At 39.8% G+C, this 21,354-nt stretch overlaps 1 protein-coding gene across 4 annotated transcripts in view; it reads left to right on the plus strand.

The window, feature by feature from the left end:
• SYTL4 (synaptotagmin like 4) overlaps positions 1–21,354 on the plus strand; it is a 95,419-nt gene that overhangs the window by 14,727 nt on the left and 59,338 nt on the right. For 3 of the 4 annotated variants that reach the window (XM_089324533.1, XM_002720353.6, XM_089324532.1), the window contains exons 2-5: positions 19,382–19,568; positions 19,821–20,036; positions 20,174–20,283; positions 20,522–20,621. In XM_089324533.1, coding sequence (XP_089180659.1) covers positions 19,459–19,568; positions 19,821–20,036; positions 20,174–20,283; positions 20,522–20,621 — 536 coding nt within the window. In that variant the 5' untranslated portion in view covers positions 19,382–19,458. Of the gene's footprint in view, positions 1–19,367; positions 19,569–19,820; positions 20,037–20,173; positions 20,284–20,521; positions 20,622–21,354 lie in introns of all 4 variants that reach the window. The other variant, XM_070066353.2, reaches the window with a different exon arrangement.

A 21,354-nucleotide genomic window follows, 5' to 3' on the forward strand; every position in this document is an offset into this window, starting at 1 on the left:
TCCACTGCACTCCCGGGCCACAGCAGAGAGCTGGCCTGGAAGAGGGGCAACCGGGATAGAATCCGGCACCCCGACCGGGACTAGAACCCGGTGTGCCAGCGCTGCAAGGTGGAGGATTAGCCTAGTGAGCCACGGCGCCGGCCTCTACCATCACATTAATCTTGTTAGTTAGAAACAAGTTTAAAAGACAAACCCTTAGGGCCAGTGCAGTGGCGCAGTAGGCTGTGCCTCTGCCTGCAGCGCTGCCATCCCATATGGGTGCCGGTTCTAGTCCCGGCTGCTCCTCCTCCAATCCAGCTCTCTGCTTATGGCCTGGGAAAGCAGTGAAAGATGGCCCAAGTGCTTGGACCCCTGCCCCTACATGGGAGATCCATTGTGGCCATTTGGGGAGTGAACCAGCAGATGGAAGCCCTCTCTCTCTGTCTAACCCTCTCTCTGTCTGTAACTCTGCCTTTCAAATAAATAAATAAATAAATCTTTTTATAAAAAAGTTAATGGAAAGTGGGATGAAAAGGTATATTTATTTTGGCACAGAAGTTTTTGAAATCTGTGCATAGTTTTTTCTTAACTGATATTTTCCATTAACTTTTTAAACTGCCCGTGTATGTGTTAAGATATCCAGCTCCTTTCTGGTACTTATTTTGGAGAAATATATATTGTTTTAAGTGGGAATTTGTTTAAACCATTTATCAATTTTTATGGAATTCAAAGGTAATCATGAGGATTCCATCTAGAAGAAGTTGTCTCCACAGTGAGTCCAAGAGCCCAGTCACTCCCCTTTACTTTTTGCCGTTATGCTTCTGCAGTCCTTTGGAACGAGATGTCCAAAGGATGAGGAGAATGGGTCCTTTCTTGTGTGAAGAGAAGAAGGTCGGAGACTAGGAAAATAAACCGAAAAAAGGACTCTCAAACATTGACCTGTTCTTAGCTGAGTGTTAAAACAAACAACCCATCTCAAGTTCCTGAGGTTAAGATGTACCTTTTTCTAAATATTTCCATATAGGGCAAGATTGCTAGAATATGAAGAGATAGTATAGCATAATGAATAAGCTCAGAGTCCGGAGCTAGGCTGCCTGGGTTCCAAAATTAGACTCAGTTAGAGGGTGTGTGATCTTGGGCAACTTATTTGCTCAATCTCTGCCTTACTTTTCTCCTTTAGAAAGTGGACATAATATGGTACTTCTTTATAGTATGATTGTGAAGAGCAAATAACTATCATATGTAAAAAGTGCTTAGAAAAGTGCTGACTCCGTAGTAAGCATTATAGAAGGGTTAGCTATCATCATCATCTTCACTTCACTTTCACTTTTATTCGTTTGTGGGTATTTTAAATGGAGCTAAATCTGCAAAATGCCTCAGCACATATAAACCCCACTTTTGTTGAAGAAGATTGTAGAGTACCATAAGCTTAGTGCAAAACACAAATCAGAAGCTTGTAAAATCGGGAGTTACTTACAAATTTATTATTGTTAGAAAAAATAAATTACAGCTTTGCTACCCTAAAGATTTTGAGAATAGACCCAGTGAGCAACAGACATGCTTCATGGATGGGCTCATGGGGGTTAAGACCCCAGCTCACCACTGAGAAACCCCAGTTGCCCTTTGGTTTGGGAGCTTTGATTCTGACTCCTCCACTTTGTCTCCATTCTTGTTTTTTGTCTTTTTGATCCTATTTTTTTTTAAATTATGCTCTTCTGTTATGTTTTATGTATCTTTGTAAGTCACTTTAAATCCTGTCTGGAACAGTGTATAAATAAATATCTTTTAAACCGATCATATCTAATTACTAACATTGACTTAATATTTATGCTTGTCAGCCTACCTCCATGTGGAGAAGTGCAGCGACTTTCCATCTGGGCAAGAATACTGATTAGATTTCTCAAATTTCATAGAAAGATGTCAAAACAGCCATATGCTCATATATTTTTCCAAAGCATATGGTTAATAATTATGAAAATTAAATATCTACCAATATTGAGTTCTTCCTCTAGGCCAGGCACTATGCTCTGCCTTTTACTCATGCTGCGTAGTTGAATCCTCGTAGCCCTAGGCAAGAAATCCGATTGTTAATCACCGTTTGTTTTTGCAGATGGAGAACTGAGATTCAAAAACTGCCCCAAGTTCATACAGCTAAAAAGTAATGAAGCTGCATTTTGAATCCGCGAAACCTGACCCCAGATCCAGTTTTAAATACTATTCTATGCTATTCTGTCTTTAATTAGAAATCTGGTGCATCAGAACTCCATGTCCTAATAGAAGAGGCTGTTCCTGTGTTACATGAGTAGAACATTCACAGGTCCTGAAGATTTTACCTTAAAGTTACGTCTTCACTGTGTTCCTCTGCATCTCCTGACCTTGCCTTTTAGCTCTTGTCATCTTCCCCCTGGATTTATGCCACAGCCTCATCAAGTCTATATTGTGTTTAACTATCAGAATACTCTAACAAGTCCTTGCCTTACCTCAAACTTTTTGCTGGTTCCTTTTGTCACAAGCTAACTAGCCATGTTTCTGAGTATGGCATAGCAAGCTACTGCCTGCACTACATCATGTAATCCCCGCCTGCCTCTTCCACATCCTGCCTTAGCTTCTCTCTCAGCATCACTGCACTGCTTGCTCATAGCATGTTGCTTTATGCCTCCTGCTTTTTGTAAATGCTGTGCACTCTGCCTGGAAAGTGCTCTTTCTCCTGGTTAACTAACTGATATACACTAATCTGTAATCAGTTCACGTACTACTGCTGGATATCCTCTTTCTGGTTCCCTTTCTCCAAGCTGGATTAGATGCTTCTCCTTGGTAGTTTCATAATAATCTGTATGTGTATTTCTTTGCTTGCCATGTTCTTTTATGATTAACTACTTAAGTATCTCCTTCACTAGATTGTGAGCTCTTTGTGGGCATGGACTGTGTTTTATTTTATCCTTAAATAGCTAACACAGCACTTAGCACATAGTAGACTGTTGTAACTAGTGGAGAATTCTGTAAATAGTGCAGAATTTAGAGCTCCAGGCCAGGGAAAGAGGTAGGATTTTGAAGTCCTGAAACCATGCAAGCATTCAAAGATAACTACCACGACAGCGAGTGAGATCTCAAGAGGAAACTTGGGGGCCAGATACATTTTTATTACTTTATCCAGGAGCCCGATGGGCCTGGGTATGTGTGTGGGGGGCGATTATAGCGGTTTGTATCCAAAAGGAACTATGCAACTTCTGAGAAGGCAGACTTAGCAGCTTTGCAATTTGAGCTTATATTGAGACTGTTTTAGTAGCGTGGACTAGATATCTAAGATAACATTTTAATAAACATATTTCTAGTTTTCTAGGAAGAGCACCCTAAAATTGAAAAGGAAAATTGATGCAATAACCAACACAGCATTACAGTGCAAACATTTTATTGACTGTAAGCAATATTGCATGCTCACTCAGATGTTACCAATAAGATGTTATCGTCTACTGCCTTTGTGCATAGATGGCTGGATCCAGACAAGAGGGTTTCAGGAGGCCCTGCCTCCTGGGAAGCTTCCTTTCCTATGTGGAGGTTTATTTTTTCTTTAAATTCTGCAGACTCACTGCATAACCTGGACTTGGTCTCATTTTTTCATGTTCTAAAACTAACTCTCTTTTACCTTTAAGTTATCAAATAGCTGAAGTCCTCCTTCTCCCCGTGCCATGGGGTGGCTGCTGGATTTTGCTATCCTTTAGAGCTATGTTTTTTCACTTGTGTTTTGGAAACCCACACACATAATAGGTATTAATTCTGACAGTGCTTCAGATAGTGTCATTGTCTTAGTCACAAATAGATACTACAGTCCACTTTGGAATGTGCCTTATGACAGCATGAATCCTTATTCATTGTGCTGTACTACTCATATCTCAGGGGAACTGCTTTACAATCATCAGAAGGATTTATTCCTTCCTAATTAACATGTCATTTCTTTATGCAAGAACAATCATGAAAACATACAGCACTTTGTAAGAACAGTTTCCCTTGACACTCCTTTAAGCAAAGGGTTTCCCAACTTTTTTGATCACTTACCCTATCACCCAAAATTTGATCGCCTTTGCAATATGCATATTTATTTATAAGCTATATGGTTATCACTATAATATATTTGAAACTATTCACGAAAAATAGAGATTAGAAAGGATGAGAGGAAATGAACACTATTAAAATTAATTTTAGTATTTATTGATGGGGCAGTAATCTTTGCTCTCATTTTGATAAGAGCTGTGATGTTAAGTGTGTTTCACTTAAATAAAATTGTGATTTGTGCTACAGTTACTTAAGATTTTTTTTAACTTTTATTTAATGAATATAAATTTCCAAAGTACAGCTTATGGATTACAATGGCTTCCCCCCCATAACGTCCCTCCCACCCTCCCCTTTCCCACAACCTCTCCCCTTCCATTCACATCAAGATTCATTTTCGATTCTCTTTGTATACAGAAGATCAGTTTAGCATACATTAAGTAAAGATTTCAACAGTTTGCTGCCACACAGAAACATAAAGTGAAAAATACTGTTTGAGTACTAGTTATAGCATTAAATCTCAATGTACAGCACACTAAGGACAAAGATCCTACATGAGGAGTAAGTGCACAGTGACTCCTGTTGTTGACTTAACAAATTGACACTCTTGTTTATGGCATCAGTAATCACCCTAGGCTCTTGTCATGAGCTGCCAAGGCTATGGAAGCCCCCTGAGTTCACTGACTCTGATCATATTTAGACAAGGCGATGGTCAAAGTGGAAGTTCTCTCCTCCCTTCAGAGAAAGGTACCTCCTTCTTTGATGACCCGTTCTTTCCACTGGGATCTCACTCGCAGAGATCTTTCATTTAGGTTTTGTTGTTGTTGTGTGTGTGTGTGTGTGTTTTTTTTTTTTTTTGTTTTTTTCCAGAGTGTCTTGGCTTTCCACGCCTGAAATACTCTCATGGGCTTTTCAGCCGGATCCGCATACCTTAAAGGCTGATTCTGAGGTCAGAGTGCTAAATAGGACATCTGCCATTCTATGGGTCTGCTGTGTATCTCACTTCCCATGTTGGATCTTTCTCTCCCTTTTTTATTCTATCAGCTAGTATTTGCAGACACTATTCTTGTTTATGTGATCCCTTTGGTTCTTAGTCCTATCATTATGATCAATTGTGAACAGAAATTGATCACTGGGACTAGTGAGATGGCATTGGTACATGCCACCTTCATGGGATTGAATTGGAATCCCCTGGTATGTTTCTAACTCTATCGTTTGAGGTAAGTCAGCTTGAGCATGTCCCGAATTGCACATCTCTTCCCTCTCTTATTCCCACTCTTATATTTAACAGCGATCACTTTTCAGTTAAGTTTCAGCACTTAAGAAGAATTGTGTATTGATTACAGTATTCAACCAAAAGTATTAACAAACAAACAAACAAAATACTAAGAGGGATAACATATCAAGTTGCTCATCAACAGTCAGGGTGAGAGCTGATCAAGTCACCGTTTCTCATAGTGTTCATTCACTTTAACAGGTTTCCTTTTTGGTGCTCAGTTAGTTGTCACCTATCAAGGAGAACAAGTGGTATTTGTCCCTTTGGGATTGGCTTATTTCACTCAGCATAATGTTTTCCAAATTCCTAACAGGGATCACTTTTCAGTTAAAATTTAAACACCTAAGAATAATTGTGTGTTAATTACAGAGTTCAACCAATGGTACTAGAGCAAAAAAAATACTAAAATGGATAAAGTATTACATTGTACATCAACCATCAGGACAAGAGCTGATCAAGTTACTTAAGATTTAATTCTAGTTTATTTTTATACTTGATTTTAATGATATATCTCAAATAGCTGAAGGATGTGCATTGTTAGATGCATTTATTAAATAATCATACTCAGGATAGTTCCAGGTATCAATTAGCAAACATTTTGTTGGTGTTTCATCTTTCCTGCTCTGAGCATATTGTTTGTTAGTTTTATACATTTTTTAAAAGTTTTATTTATTTATTAGAAAGGCAGAGTTACAGGGGTAGAGGGAGAGGGGGAGAGAGATCTTCCATCACTGGTTCACTCTCCAAATGGCCACAGGGTCTGGAGCTGGGCTGATCAGAAGCCAGGAGCCAGGGGCTTGTTCCGGGTCTCCCATGTGGGTGCAGGGTCCCAAGGACTTGAGCCATCCTCTGCTGCTTTCTCAGGTGCATTAGCAGGGAGCTGGGTAGGAGGTGGAGCATCTGGGACTCAAATCAGTGCTCATATGGGATGCTGGCACCACAGAACGTAGCTTTACCTGCTACACCATGCTATACCACATTGCTTTTTTTTTTTTTTTTTTTTTTTTACATTTTTAACAGTTGCACAATGCTGTGTAAAATTTTTCACTTGGAGGAATTGGATGGTAAAACGTATCTTTTAGGCAACAAAATTGTATAATAATGGAAACATTTCAAATTTACTTTGTATTGCTTGTTGTCTATTTAAAAAATTCATGACATAAAATATTTTACTGTTTCAATTGAGTTAAAGTTTTCTAGTGCCTTCTTAGTATTCTGGAATTATAAAATTTATGATTACAAGTAGAAAGTTTACTTGCCTTTAAACATAAAATTTTACCAAACAATTTTGTTGAGATAAAATTGTTACATAATAAAATATATGTATTTCAAATGTACAATTTAATAAATGTTGACATCTGTATATATGCATGAAATCATTGCCAAAATCAAGATAGTAAACATGTCCATTACTTCCTGCTATGGTTTAAATGTATCTGCTAAAGTTCATGTGTTTGAAACTTAATCCTCAATATGACAGTGTTAGGACTTCAGGCCTAATGGGAGGTGTTGGGAGTGGGTTTGTTATAAAAACAAAATAGGCTCTCTCGCTCTTACTCTATATTGGGATGACACAGCAAGAAGCTTCTCTCTAGATGTGGCCCCTAAGTCTTGTGGTTCCTGGTCTCTAGAGTCATAAGTCAAATCTCTGTTCTTTATCAGCTACCCAGTCTATGATATTTTGTTTTAGTAGTACTAAAGTACTAAGACACCTCAACAGTTTTCATGTACCGTGTTATAATCCTTCCTTCTTTCCCTTCTCTGTACTCTTTTTTAAAAAAAGATTTTTATTTATTTATTTGACAGGTAGAGATACAGACAGAGGGAAAGGTCTTCCTTCCATTGGTTCACTCCCCAAATGGCCGCTACGGCCGGAGCTGCGCTGATCCAAAGCCAGGAGCCAGGTGCCTCCTCCTGGTCTCCCATGCCAGTTTAGGGGCCCAAACACTTGGGCCATCCTCCACCACCCTCCCGGGCCACAGCAGAGAGCTGGACTGGAAGAGGAGCAGCCGGGACTAGAACCTGGTGCCCACATGGGATGCCGGCGCTGTAGGCAGAGGATTAACCTAGTGTGCTACCGCGCTGGCCCCCCTTCTCTGTACTCTTTCCCCTCCCCTATCTTCTGGTAACCACTGTCTATTTTCTGATACTATAGATTGATTTGCATTTCCTAGAGTTTTATACAAGTCAAATCATGCAATGTATGTTCTTTTTTACCTGGCTTATTTCAGTCAGCATAATTACTTTAAAATCCATCCATGTTGCTATGTATTCATTCCTTTCCATTGTGGAGTGGTATTCCATTTGTGGATATACCACGATTTATCAGTTCACATGTTAACGAACATTTGGATTTTTTTATAGGTCTTGCCTACTACAAATAATGCTTTTGTTAACATTCACATGCAATTCTTTGCATGGGCATATGCTTTTGCTTTTCTTGGGCAAATATGTAGAGGTGGAAAGGCTGAGTCATATAGGAAAGGTATGTTTAACTTTTGAAGCTACTAAGCCATTTTCTAGTGCGGTTGCACCATTTTACATTCCCACTATAGTTTATGAGAGTTCCAGTTGTTTCAGTGCCTGGTCAACATTTGGCACATTTTTAATTTTAGCTATTCTGATAAGTGTAAAGTGATATCTCATTGTGGTTTTAGTCTGCATTTCCCTAATGATTAATGCTGATGAACTTTTTTTCATGTGGTTATTTGCTATTTGTATAAGTTCTTTGGTGATATGTTTGTTAATATATTTCGCCCATTTAAAATGTTTTCTTTTTTTAAAAGAGTTATTTATTTATTTGAAAGTTAGAGTTGCACACAGAGAAAAGGAGAGGCAGAGAGAGGGCGGCGGGGGGAGGTAGGTCTTCCATCTGCTGGTTCATTCCCCAATTGGCTGCAATGGCTGGAGCTGTGCCGATCTGGAGCCAGGAGCCAGGAGCTTCTTCCAGGTCTCCCATGTGGGTTCAGGGGCCCAAGGACTCAGGCCATCTTCTACTGCTTTCCCAGGCCAAATCAGAGAGCTGGATCAGAAGTGGATCAGCTGGGTCTCAAACAGGCACCCGTATGGGATGCTGGCACTGCAGGCAGGAGCTTAACCCGCTATGCCACAGCACCAGCCCCCAAAATTTGTTTTCCCTTGTGAAACAAACTATTTGCAAATATTTCTTCCATTATATGGCCCTTTTATTTTATTATTGTCTTTAAAAGAACAGAAGTTTCAAATGTTAATGAAGTCTAATTTATCAAATCTGGATCGTGTTTGAAGTGTCATATCAGAAACCTTTTCATTTTTACAATATCTAGTTTTTCCATCACTACTTGTGTTGCTTTCTCCAATGAACTCCCTGCCATGACTATAAAAATAAGGATTTATTGTTACATTCTCTATTCTGTTCTATTATGTATTTGTCTATCTTCATGCAAATATCACACTCACTTTGTTCTACATATGCTGAACCTCACAGTATATTGTTATTATTTTTCTTGAAATAATTATTTTACAGATATTTAAATAATAAGGAAAAAGTATCTTTACCATTTATGTTAACCATATAGTTAACATTACATGTGCTCTTCATTGTTTTTGTTAACCCATATCTCTATGTGGTGTTATTTTCCTTCTGCCTGAAGGACTTTTACCATTTTTTATAGAGTAGGTAGGTCTGCTTGTGATTAATTCTTTCAATTTTTGCATGTCTGAAAAACTATTTTACCTCTGTTTTTGAAAGATGTTTCCTTGGGTGTAGAATTCTATTATATCAGTATTTCTTTTTTTGTTTTCAGTATTTTAGAGATGTTGTTTACTGTCTTCACACTTGCATTGCATCAAATGATAAATTCATCATTATTCTTATTCATCTATATGTAACCTCTTCTTGCCTCCTTCTCTGTTTGCTTTTAAGGTATTCTCATTTCTGCTTTTAAGCAATTGATTATAGTGTGCCATATGATGTTTTTTTCTTTATGGTTCTTGTATTTGATGCTCATTGAGCTTTTTGGATCTGAGAGTTTGTAGTATTTGTCACATTTAGGCTATTATTTCTTTAAACAATTTTTAAGGGTTTCTACTTTATTTGATGACTGACTCCTCTCTGATCCACCACTGCAGCTTGAGCTTGAAGTTGTCCTGCAGCTCATTAATTCTATGTTCTTTGTTTTAATTATTTTCATCATTTTTTTCTTTTTGGAATTCATTTTGGATAGTTTCTTTTGCTATATCCTGCAAACTCACTAATCTTTTTTTATTCTAATGTCTAATCTACTATTAATTCCATCCAGTGTATTTTTCATATTAGACATTGTAATTTTATCTCTAGTTTTTTTGTCTTTGGTTTTGCTTTTTATTTATATAAAAGGAACAAATTTCATGTATTTCATATGTTTTAAGTTTTAAGAGCATAATGATACTTCCCACCCCCCCACCCTCCCTCCCTCTCTCCCATCCCCCCTCCTTCCCTCTCTCCCACCCCCCTCTTTCTTTTCTTATTTTTCTTTTAATTTTTACAATGACATACTTTCAGTTTACTTTATAATCAGAAGCTTAACCCTCCACTAAATAAATAATTCAACAAGTAGTACATAGAAAAGCCACTGTTCCTAAAGAGTATAGACAACAGCTATAAACAATAATCAATTCATAGGATATCAGTTTAACTCTTATACATTGCATTTTTTACTCTATATAATAGTTACCACAAATCAGGGAAAACGTATGATATTTGTCTTTTGGGGTCTGGCTTATTTCACTAAACACAATAGTCTCCAGTTGCATCTATTTTGTTGCAAAAGACAGGATTTCATTCTTTTTTATGGATGAATAATATTCCATTGTGTGTATATATCACAGTTTATCTAGTCATCAGTTGGTGGACATCTGGGTTGATTCTATATCTTAGCCATTATGAGTTGGGCTGCTATAAACATGGGGGTACAACATAATTTATATGCTGATTTCTTTTCTTTGGGTAAATTCCCAGGAGTGGGAGGGATAGCTGGGTCATATAGTAGATCTATTTTCAGATTTTTTGAGGAATCTCCATACTGTCTTCCATCATGGTTGTACTAGTTTACATCCTCGTGTCTCCATTAAGTTTGTGAACATTTGGAATGCAGTTACAATAACTGTTTTAATGAATGTTAATTCTAACATTTATGTCAGTTCTTGGGTCATTTTAAACTGATTTTTCTCTTTATTTTGGATCATAAATTCCTGCTCTTATTGATACGTAGCAACTTTGGGTGGGGGTACCAGACATTATGAACTTTACCTTGTTGGTGTTGCATATTTTTGTAATGCTGTAAATATTCTTCATCTCTTATTATGATGCATGTAAGTTACTTGGAAACAGATTTATCCTTTCAGACTTTGCTGTTTAAGTTTGTTAGATAGTACCACAACAATGAGCAGTCAAGGGCTAATTATTTCCCACTACTGAGGCAAAGACCTTCTGAGTACTGTAGCTAGAGTACCCTGTGAATCATGAGGTTTTGCGATTTGGCTATTGAGGATAGGCACTATTCCTGGCCCTGTGTGAGTGACAGGCAGTGTTCTTTTTCATTCTTTCAGGTGGTTCTTTCTTTGGCCTATAGTAGTTTTCTCACAGGTTTAGCATGCACTGATGTGTCATTCACTGATACTTAATGGAGATCGTCTGTAGGTCTCTGGAAGCTCTCTCAGGTTCTCTGCCCTCTGAACTCCAGGCACCAGAGTTTGCCCAGACTCTCAGCTCTGTCTCCTCAGCTCACCTGGCTCTGCCTAGATTCTTCCTTTTTGTGCCATGGCCTGGAAACTCTCAAACAGTAAGCTGGGAAAATCAAAGGGCTTACCTCATTTGTCTCTCATCTCTCAGAGATCATAGCTCTTTATTCCCCGATGTTCAGTGTCTTCAAACGACTGTTTCATATATTTTGTCTGTTTTTGTTTTTGTTTCAGGAAGGGTAGAGATTCATTCTTTGTTATTCTATATGTTGTCCTCTTTTTTAAAAAAGATTTATTTATTTGAAAGGCAGAGTTCACAGAGCGAGAGAAGGAAAGACAGAGAATCTTCCATCTGCTGGTTCACTCCCCCAAATGGCCACAATGGCTGGAACCTGGGCTGGTCCAAAACCAGGAACCAGGAGCTTCATCTGGGTCTCCTACGTGGGTGGCAGGGTCCCAAGGACTTGGGCCATCTTCTTCTGCCTTCTCAGGCACATTAGCAGGGAGCTGAAGCAGCTGGGACTTGAACCAGTGCCTATATGGGATGTTGGCATTGTAGGCAATGGCTTTACCTGCTATGCCACAGTGCTGGCCCCATGTCCACTGACATTTATCATCTCTGATTATTGCGATCAATTATAATTTGTAGTCCAATTTCAATTCTCATGTTTCAAGAATGTAAATACTGAGCCGGCGCCGTGGCTCAATAGGCTAATCCTCCACCTTGCGGCGCCGGCACACCGGGTTCTAGTCCCGGTTGGGGCGCCGGATTCTGTCCTGGTTGCCCCTCTTCCAGGCCAGCTCTCTGCTATGGCCAGGGAGTGCAGTGGAGGATGGCCCAGGTGCTTGGGCCCTGCACCCCATGGGAGACCAGGAAAAGCACCTGGCTCCTGGCTCCTGCCAGGATCAGCGCGGTGCGCCGGCTGCAGCGGCGGCCATTGGAGGGTGAACCAACGGCAAAAGGAAGACCTTTCTCTCTCTGTCTCTCTCTCTCACTGTCCACTCTGCCTGTCAAAAAAAAAAAAAAAAGAAAAGAATGTAAATACTACCACATTCTTTGATATACCTAAATCAATTCTAAATATGTATGTTCAAAAGTATACAGAATTCTGCATGCAGCAGTGTAGCTATTACATTACTGATCAGTTTCTGTGAAAAACATAGTACCATTTGCTTAATAAGAGGAGTTTGATTCAGGATTTTTTTGGTTGAACTTTTATATATCCTTTGAGAGACTGGTTTACTTTTTCATATTCAGTGAGGTATAAGTTTTACTGACATTGTCTATTGTCCTTAGCCCAAGCAGTAAAATACTTTTGTCATATCACTTTGGTGAGATGTGACTAGTAAATCATTAGAATTCTTTGCAAATGCATCACATAATTACTACCTATAAGATTAGAAGAATAATTTAATACTTTTCTGCCTTTTAACCCTGAACATGGGTCAGTTTTGCAGAAATTCTTCTGTCATGTATCAGGTTGTCAGCATAGTCCTGCCCTTCACATTTTAAATGGTGTCTAGACACAGTTTAACTCACAATTCATCTATATTCCATAAAAGAAAATGAATGTCATTTTCTGAGACCACAGTGAAGTCTGAAAGCTTGAATACACATTTCCAAAGTTAAAATAGCAAACACTTGGAGAGCATTATCTATATTTGCATTACTTTAAGTCCTTTACATATTTAAAAGACTCATTTAATCTTTATAAAATAAACTCTAAAGGTAGGTATAATTATTACCTTCATTTTACAAATGAGAAAATTGAGACACTGAGAGGTTTAGTAGCTTGCTCAAGGTAACACAGTAAAGGTAAATTGAGATTCAGATTCAAGCAGTTTGTCTCCACAGTCCAAGCTTTTAACCACATCACACATACTGCCTCAGGGAAACATTTTTCTCTCAGTTCTGTTACCACTCGTCAGTTTCTGTGACCATAAGTTTAAATGTTTGTTTATTTTATTCGAAAAAGTTCAAGAGAGAGGGAAAGACAGGTCTTCCATCCACTGGCTCACTCCCCAAGTAGCCACAACAGCCAGGACTGAGTCAGGCCAAAACCAGGAGCTTCATCTCATCCAGTTCTCCCACATGAACTGCAGGGGCCCAAGTCCTTGGGCTGTTTTCCCCAGGCCATTAGCAGGGAACTAGATTGGAAGTGGAGCAGCTGGGACTTCAACTGATGCCCATGTGGGATGGCAGTGTCATAGGCAGGGGCTTTACCCACTAGGCCACAACACCAGCCCCTCTGTGGGCATAAGTTTAAACATATAAACACAAGTAGATTTCTGGGTGAAGGCATTCACTAAGCATTTATCAAACTCATCCTGTGTGTCAGACATTGTGCTAAGCTCCAGGGGGTATGAGGTTCAGTTATAGTACCTGCCCTCAAGGAGATCATATTTGGGAGAAATTTCTAGTTTGAACACAAGTATTATTATCTTCACATTTATATGTAGACTGCACATTTGGCAGAGAGAGGGATACCAGTGTGCTCAACAAATTTAACACAGCAAAATCTTTTTTTTGAAGATTTTATTTATGTATTTATTTGAGAGGTAGAGTTACAGATAATGAGAGGGAGAGACAGCCTTCCATCTGCTGGTTCACTTCCCAAATGTGTGCAATGGCCAGAGCTGAGCCAATCCAAAGCCAGGAGTCAGGAACCAGGAGCTTCTTACAGGTCTCCCACAAAGGTGTAGGAGCCCAAGTGCTTGGGCCATCTTCCACTGCTTTCTCAGGCCATAGCAGAGAGCTGGATGGGAAGAGGAGCAGCCAGGACTAGAACCGGCACTCATGGGATGCCGGAGCTGCACGCAGAGGATTAACCCACTGTGCCATAGCGACAGCCCCAAACTTTACTAGTGTTTTATCTGCTTGAATTATTAATTGCAACAGTAATTTAAAGAGATATTTACCTCTCATTTTAATGGTTGATTTTTTAATTTTTCTATTTATTTATTTTTATTTATTTTTTATTTTTTTATTTTTTGACAGGCGGAGTGGACAGTGAGAGAGAGAGAGAGAGACAGAGAGAAAGGTCTTCCTTTGCCGTTGGTTCACCCTCCAATGGCCGCCGTGGCCAGCGCGCTGTGGCCGGTGCACCACGCTGATCCGATGGCAGGAGCCAGGTACTTATCCTGGTCTCCCATGGGGTGCGGGGCCCAAGGACTTGGGCCATCCTCCACTGCACTCCCTGGCCACAGCAGAGAGCTGGCCTGGAAGAGGGGCAACCAGGACAGAATCCGGTGCCCCGACCGGGACTAGAACCCGGTGTGCTGGCGCCGCTAGGCGGAGGATTAGCCTAGTGAGCCGCGGCGCTGGCCTAATTTTTCTATTTAGTTACAGTTAACCTTCATTTATATAGGGGGTGTTTTATTAGTGAAAACAGGTTTATTATCTCTATGTAGTGATTTTCTCTATCCTTTATAATGCTTTTATTATCTTAATGTTTTAGATATTAATATAACTACCTCAACTTTCTTTTGGATAGCATTTACATGGTATATCTTTTTCCATCTTTTTTATATTCAATCTTTTCTTGAATTTATGTTTTATATGTGTCCCTTGTAAATGGAAAATAGCTATATTCTTTTCTTTTATCCAGTCTGTTCATCTGTATTTTAAAGGGTGAGTTTTGCTTGAATATGTGTTTTGTATTCATTGATATATAAAATAAACTTCTTTTTACTATCTTACCTTTCGTTTTTCCTTTGTCTCAGTTTTTTCTACACTTTGCTTTTCATCCTTGCCTTTTAATTTTTGTTTATATTCTGTTTTCTTCTCCCCACTACTGATTCTGTAAGATCCTATCTCAGTGGGCTGGCTGATAATAGATTTATTGTTGGAAACAGCAGTAGCCTGCAGAAGAAGGTGAGGGTGTGAGTGGAATATAGCTGGGCTGAAAGGAATCAGATTGTTAAGTGATGAGAGAGAGGAAGCAGGGAGCTGATAGCATTCATTGTTTGTATACTTAGAAATTGTTTTTATAAGTATGAGGTCTGATGATGGGGCTAGAGAGAAAGGAAGTGGGAATGTGAGATAATTGAAGGCTTAAAATAAAACCCTGGGATGAACATTGTGGCTCAGTGGGTTAAGCCACCCTTTGGGACGTCCATGTCATATTGGAGTGCATGGGGTTGAGTCCTGCCTCTGCTTCCAGTCCAACTTTCTGCTAATGTGCAACCTGGGAGGCAGCAGATTATGGCTCAACTGCTTGCGTCCCTGACACCCAAGTGGGAGACCTGGATGGAGTTCCAGATTCTTGCCTTTGACCTGGTCCAATCCTGGCTGTTGCGCACATTTTGGGAGTTAACCAGCAGACAGAAGACCTGTATCTCTTACTCTCACTCTTGCTCTCGCTCTGCCTTTCAAATACATAAAAATAAATAAAATTAAAAGAATAAAATAAAACCTGAAGGTACTATGTAAGGGAACTTAATAAATGCAAGTAACATGATTTATGGGTAACAACAAGAATCCAGTTGAGATTGTAGACCAAGAGTTGTGTAGCATTGGAGTATGGGAGCAAATGAGGCAGGCTATAGCATTGGCACAAGTTTGGGTTTACTTGAACAGTGTAGCAGAGTGATGAGGGCACGTGAATATGAAAGACACTAATGAGAATGGTTCAAATGTTGAGCCATCTGGAGTCCAGGATGAATAGGAAGACAAGATAAATCAGCAGGAAGTGAGTAGACCAAGAGAAAATGGAAAGCTCAGGAGACCGTGGTCTTGATGAAGTTGAAGAACAGGTATAGTGGGACTGAGTTGTGGTTGGAAAGTGGGGATTCTTGAATTTAAGATTTCAGGAGGGTACAGTTCTGCTTGGTCATGTACATGAATGAAAAATAAAGGAAAGGTGTATAATGTTAGCAGTTCCATTTTCTTATGATACTCTTCATTTCCCTGAAATATTCTTAGTTCCCTGGATTTTGATATTACTTAGTCTTATGATTGTGCCAATGTGCCTTTCTCATCACAGGACTCTGCTGCCTCTCTGTAAGAGCCAGTTTTCTAACAAATCTGGTGGTGGTCTCATTTGCTGTGTGCCTGTGCTCTGCTTGGTGTTTTGCTGCCAGGCAACTAGTTGTATCTCTTTTATATAGGAACTGCTGATTTTCCAGTGCTTCATCCATAATTATACATTTAGGAATTCATTTCCACAGTACTTTGATTATTTAATATTTTACAGCTGCCCTAGCCATGATCCTGCCTAGACAGAGTCAGTAGAGTACCAGCTCTAGAATCAGATTGCCTAGGCTTCCCTCCCAGCAACTTCTCTTAGTTGCTATTTCTTCCGTTACGTTAGGCTAACCTCTCCTGAATCCTCATCAATACAATGGGGATAGTAATAGTCACTCACCCTCAGTGTTGTTGGGAGGATTAAGTTAATCATTATATATATGCAAAGTACTTATTTAGCGTGTAGTAATATGTGGCACTGTTGGAATGGTGATGACAGTGATGGTGTTCATCTATATTGGCAGCATATGTGGCACCATTTGCCAGATAATGTGTGTTAGGTGCTGGGCCAGAGATGATATTGAAAAGGTCCTTGTTTCCGTTGCAAGTATACAAGGGTACATCAAAAAGATCACAGGAAATAGTTAAAAGATAAGTTTATTTTGTGGTAAAAATATTGAAATCTGGCCGGCGCTGCGACTCACTAGGCTAATCCTCCGCCTAGTGGCGCCGGCACACCGGGTTCTAGTCCCGGTTGGGGCGCCGGATTCTGTCCTGGTTGCCCCTCTTCCAGGCCAGCTCTCTGCTGTGGCCAGGGAGTGCAGTGGAGGATGGCCCAGGTGCTTGGGCCCTGCACCCCATGGGAGACCAGGAAAAGCACCTGGCTCCTGGCTCCTGGCTCCTGCCATCGGATCAGCGCGGTGCGCCGGCCGCAGCGCGCCAGCCACGGTGGCCATTGGAGGGTGAACCAACGGCAAAGGAAGACCTTTCTCTCTGTCTCTCTCTCTCACTGTCCACTCTGCCTGTCAAAAAATAAAAAAAAAATTGAAATCTATTCATAGTTTTTTCAGTAACATGCATTTTCATGAACTTTTTGCAGGACCCTTATATATTTTCCTTGAGGATAAGAACTAAGAAGATTTCCTGAAGATTATCTAATAAAGGACCTATGAAACATGATTACCTTCTTATAGTTCAATAAAGACCAAGAAATAGTCAAGTTGAGAACACACTGCAGTTTTAAGAACCTGGAATGCTTTGCTATCCTCTTTGTGCTCTTTATTGTCTTTCTTGTATTTAGTAAAACAAAATTAAAAAAAAACTGAAAGGATGTTGTTTAGTTTCAAGGTAGAACATGGAAGGGGAATACAATCCCTGTTTCCTTTCTCACTTTGTCTACCCTAGTCTCTTTGACACCCATGACTACCAAATCTCTGTCTTCAAATACAGTTTCTCTTCCTGAGGCCCAGCCCTGTGTTTCCAGCTACTCCCTGAGCCTAATTATCTGGCTATTCTGCATGCAACATAAACTCAATGTGGCTAAAATTAGACCCCTTGCCTGCTCTTAAGGCTAATTCTTCTCTTCTATTTCTTGTTCCTTTGAGGGCTAAACATCTTTGACTTCACCTCTTCATCTTCTCCACTCAGTCACTCCATTATGTCAATTTTACTTTTCAAACCTATTCTGTGTTTGGTTTTGCTGCCTTGGCTCACACCTTTATCATTTTAGCAGACACAAAAAGTATTTGTAATTCAAGCATGTGTTCCAGACATTGTGATTGGCCCTTTAACACACATTATTTTTCTTGACGACTTTGTGAGGTAGATCATTTTGAGGATGAGAAACCATAGGGAACAGAAATAAGATCACTCATCCAAGTGATTAGTGGCACAGGTAGTAATCTAGGTTGTTTGTTGCTTGGACGATTGCCATAATCTCCTTGTGTCCCTCGAAATGTATTTTTTTGAAATATAAAAGGAAGACGTGTAAAAACAAATCAGAACTATATAAAATAAAAAGTGAAAATTGCCCCATCCTAATTCTGCCCAAAGAGATACCAATGGTATATAATAGTTTTTTTCCTAGGCCTTTCTCTTTGCCTATACAAATGTTAAAATAAATACTTTATGAAATACGTCATTTGACATATCTATTTTTTAAAGATTTATGTATTTATTTGAAAGAGTTACAGAGAGAGGGAGAGAGAGAGGGAGGGGAGAGAGAGAGATCAATCGATCAATTGATCAATCTTCCATCCATTGGTTAACATCCTAAATGGTCACAATGGCAAGGATTGGGCAAGGATTGGGCAAGGCTGAAGCCAGGAACCAGGAATCCCATCCAGGTCTCCTAAATGGGTGGCAGGGGCCCAAGCTTGTGAGCCATCATGTACTGCTATTTCTGGCATTGCAGGTGGCAGCTTAACCTCTGAGCAATAACGCTGGCCCCTCTTAGATATTTTTAAAGATCTTTTGTTTATTTATTTAAAATGCAGAGCATCAGAGAGAGAGAGAGAGAGAGAGAGAATGAATATGAATCTTTCATCCTCCAGTTTACTCCCCAAACGGCTGTAACAGTCAGAACTGGGCCAGGCCAAAGTCAGGAGCCTTGAATTCCATCTGGGCCTACCATGTGAGTGGCAGGGGCCCAATCACTTGGGCCATCTTGTGATGCTTTCCTAGGGGCATTAACAGACTGCTGGACCAGAAATGGAGCATCCGGGACTTGAACTGGTGCTCATATGTGATGTCAGTGGCACAGGTGGTGGCCTAACCCACTGTGCTGGGAACTGTGTCTTAATAAGCTCTGTATTCAAAGAACTTTGCACAATACCTTTCATTTAATGGGGCTTGACAAATGTTTATGAAATGGGGCAGACTTTCTTGAGGTAGTGTGAGTGCAATAAAAACTTTGTGGCGCAGTAGGTGGTGAAAATTTTTGAAGTATAGTGGAAAGCTGACTGAATCCTGGGAGCATGGAAGCTGATCAGGAATGAGAAGTAGACCTAAATTGACAAGAGTTCTCCTGTGCTTTTCCCTTCTCCTACAGAGACCAGCTTCTTGATTATTTAGGTTAATAGACTTAGGAGTTGAGCATATTTAAAGAAATAAAAATTGGATGGTTGAGGATGCATTTAGTGGAGGGGGAGTTTGACTGAATTGTTCTTTGCTCTTTCCAGAATAAGATGCTTATAATGAAAGATCCAGTCCTTTCCCAGAGTCATAAATAGATTTTTTCTTCTTGAAAAATAAAAACCTTTTCATTTTCAGGGTATGATTCAAGTGAAGTCGGAATGCAAATACGTCTGATACTTCTAGTTTGTTTCTTTAGCCTATAGTCTACTGGAAGGTTCTAGGGCTGTGAGCCTGTTCTGGAGTAAGTCATTTGTGTGAAATTAGTTCTCTCGTTTCAGGCAACTCTGGTGCTCTCCCTGTCTGGTTGCTTTGAAGAAAGAAGAGTGAACAACAACAACAACAAACAGAATAAGTCATGTCAGAGATACTAGACCTGTCTTTTCTGTCTGAGATGGAAAGGGATTTGATCCTCAGTGTTCTACAGCGAGATGAGGAGCTCCGAAAAGCAGATGAGAAAAGGATTAGGTAAGAGTATCAGAAAAAGCATGGGGGCCTCAGGCCTTTCACCAATGATAGTTGGATTTTTCCTTACGCTACCCATCTGACTTTCAGAACCTGTATATACAACACTTACAACTCCTCATTGGGTCAGGTTGGAGCTCTGAGTTTGTTGCTTTAACAGAACCAAATAGTCTTACTCCGTTTACCCCTCAAACCCTACCCAGACAACCTGTGCAGATCCTGACCCACTTATGCTTCTCTTTTGGGTCTTGGCAGGCGACTGAAGAATGAGTTACTGGAGATAAAAAGGAAGGGGGCCAAGAGAGGCAGCCAACACTACAGTGATAGGACCTGCGCTCGGTGCCAGGAGAGCCTGGGCCGTTTGACTCCCAAGACCAACACTTGTCGGGGTTGTAATCACCTGGTGTGTCGGGACTGCCGCATCCAGGAAAGCAATGGTACCTGGAGGTGCAAGGTGTGCACCAAGGAAATGTGAGTGTCACGGATGGCTGACTAGAGATAGGACATGAGACCTCAGCTGTGATGAGAATTTCTCCCCTCAGCCTTTGTTGGTAGAATGACAAGAGCCATTCTTTATGCATTTGCTATTTTCTTTTATACCTTCCCAGCGAGCTGAAGAAAGCAACTGGAGACTGGTTTTATGACCAGAAAGTGAATCGTTTTGCTTACCGCACAGGCAGTGAGATAATCAGGATGTCCCTGCGTCGCAAACCTACAGGTACAAGGCCTGTCTAGAGATGGTTCCCAGCAGGGCTTAACCGTGATGCTGGATCCTCTGGTGTGGAATCTTAGTGTATCCCTGGGGGTGCCCTAACTCCATAGGCTCAGTGGCTCAAGGGGAATGTAAATGATTGTTTTACACATGTGTGGTGTGTCTCAGGGGAGATGTTATGAGGGTTGTTTCCCCTCCCTGCTGTCATCACCACCACCCCATCATGCTTTTGTTTCTGTTGAAGTGAATAAAAGAGAGACAGTGGAGCAGTCTGTCCATCAGACACAAATGAGTGATGTCTGGCCAGGAAGAAAGATCATTCAGGAGCAACAGAAGGAGCCCAGGTAAGAGCTGACTGTTTAAAGAAATGCCACTGCATCCTTTTAATTCTCTTATTATTGTTTTTACTTTCTTCTGTTTATAAAATGATAGATGTTCATTATGGAAAAACTTGAAAAGGACAGAAAGGAGTAAATAAGAATGAAACAGTTATTGCAAATCTCACTACCCACGTGTAAACTTTAACATTTTGGCTTATACTTGTTCTTTATAAGAATAATTTGAAGAGAAAGAAAAAGAACACAGACTCAATATTAAAACTTTGACCAATATAGGAAACAAGAAAGAAGAAAGCAACAAATCTCTAATTTCTACTGTTCCAGGTTTCACATGATATGAAAATCATTTCAGATGTCTGCTATGTGTATAAACAGAGAATGACTGGGTAGAGAGGCTGAAAAAATGTATATTGGTTTATAATATAATAAAAATCATTCTGTTAAATTTTGTTTTAATTTAACAAAGCACTGAAATAAAAAGGAAGAATTGCTAATCTTCAGAAAAATGTTTCTTTACTATCAAAGATACTAGTTATTAACATCCCTCTAAACATAAAAAAATTGAGTAGTTATTTTTAGGGTATTTTTTGGTAACAGCCTTATTGAGAGGTAATTCACATACCATACAGTTCATCCATTTGTGGTATAAAATGTAATGAGTGTTAGTGTATTCACAGAGTTGTATACTTACCACTTGTATTAATTTTAGAACATTTTCATCACCTTAGAAAGAAACCCT

This window comes from Oryctolagus cuniculus, chromosome X, assembly GCF_051225735.1.
Source record: "Oryctolagus cuniculus isolate XC-2025 breed Fujian yellow rabbit chromosome X, ASM5122573v1, whole genome shotgun sequence".
In the NCBI taxonomy this organism is placed as follows: domain Eukaryota; kingdom Metazoa; phylum Chordata; class Mammalia; order Lagomorpha; family Leporidae; genus Oryctolagus; species Oryctolagus cuniculus.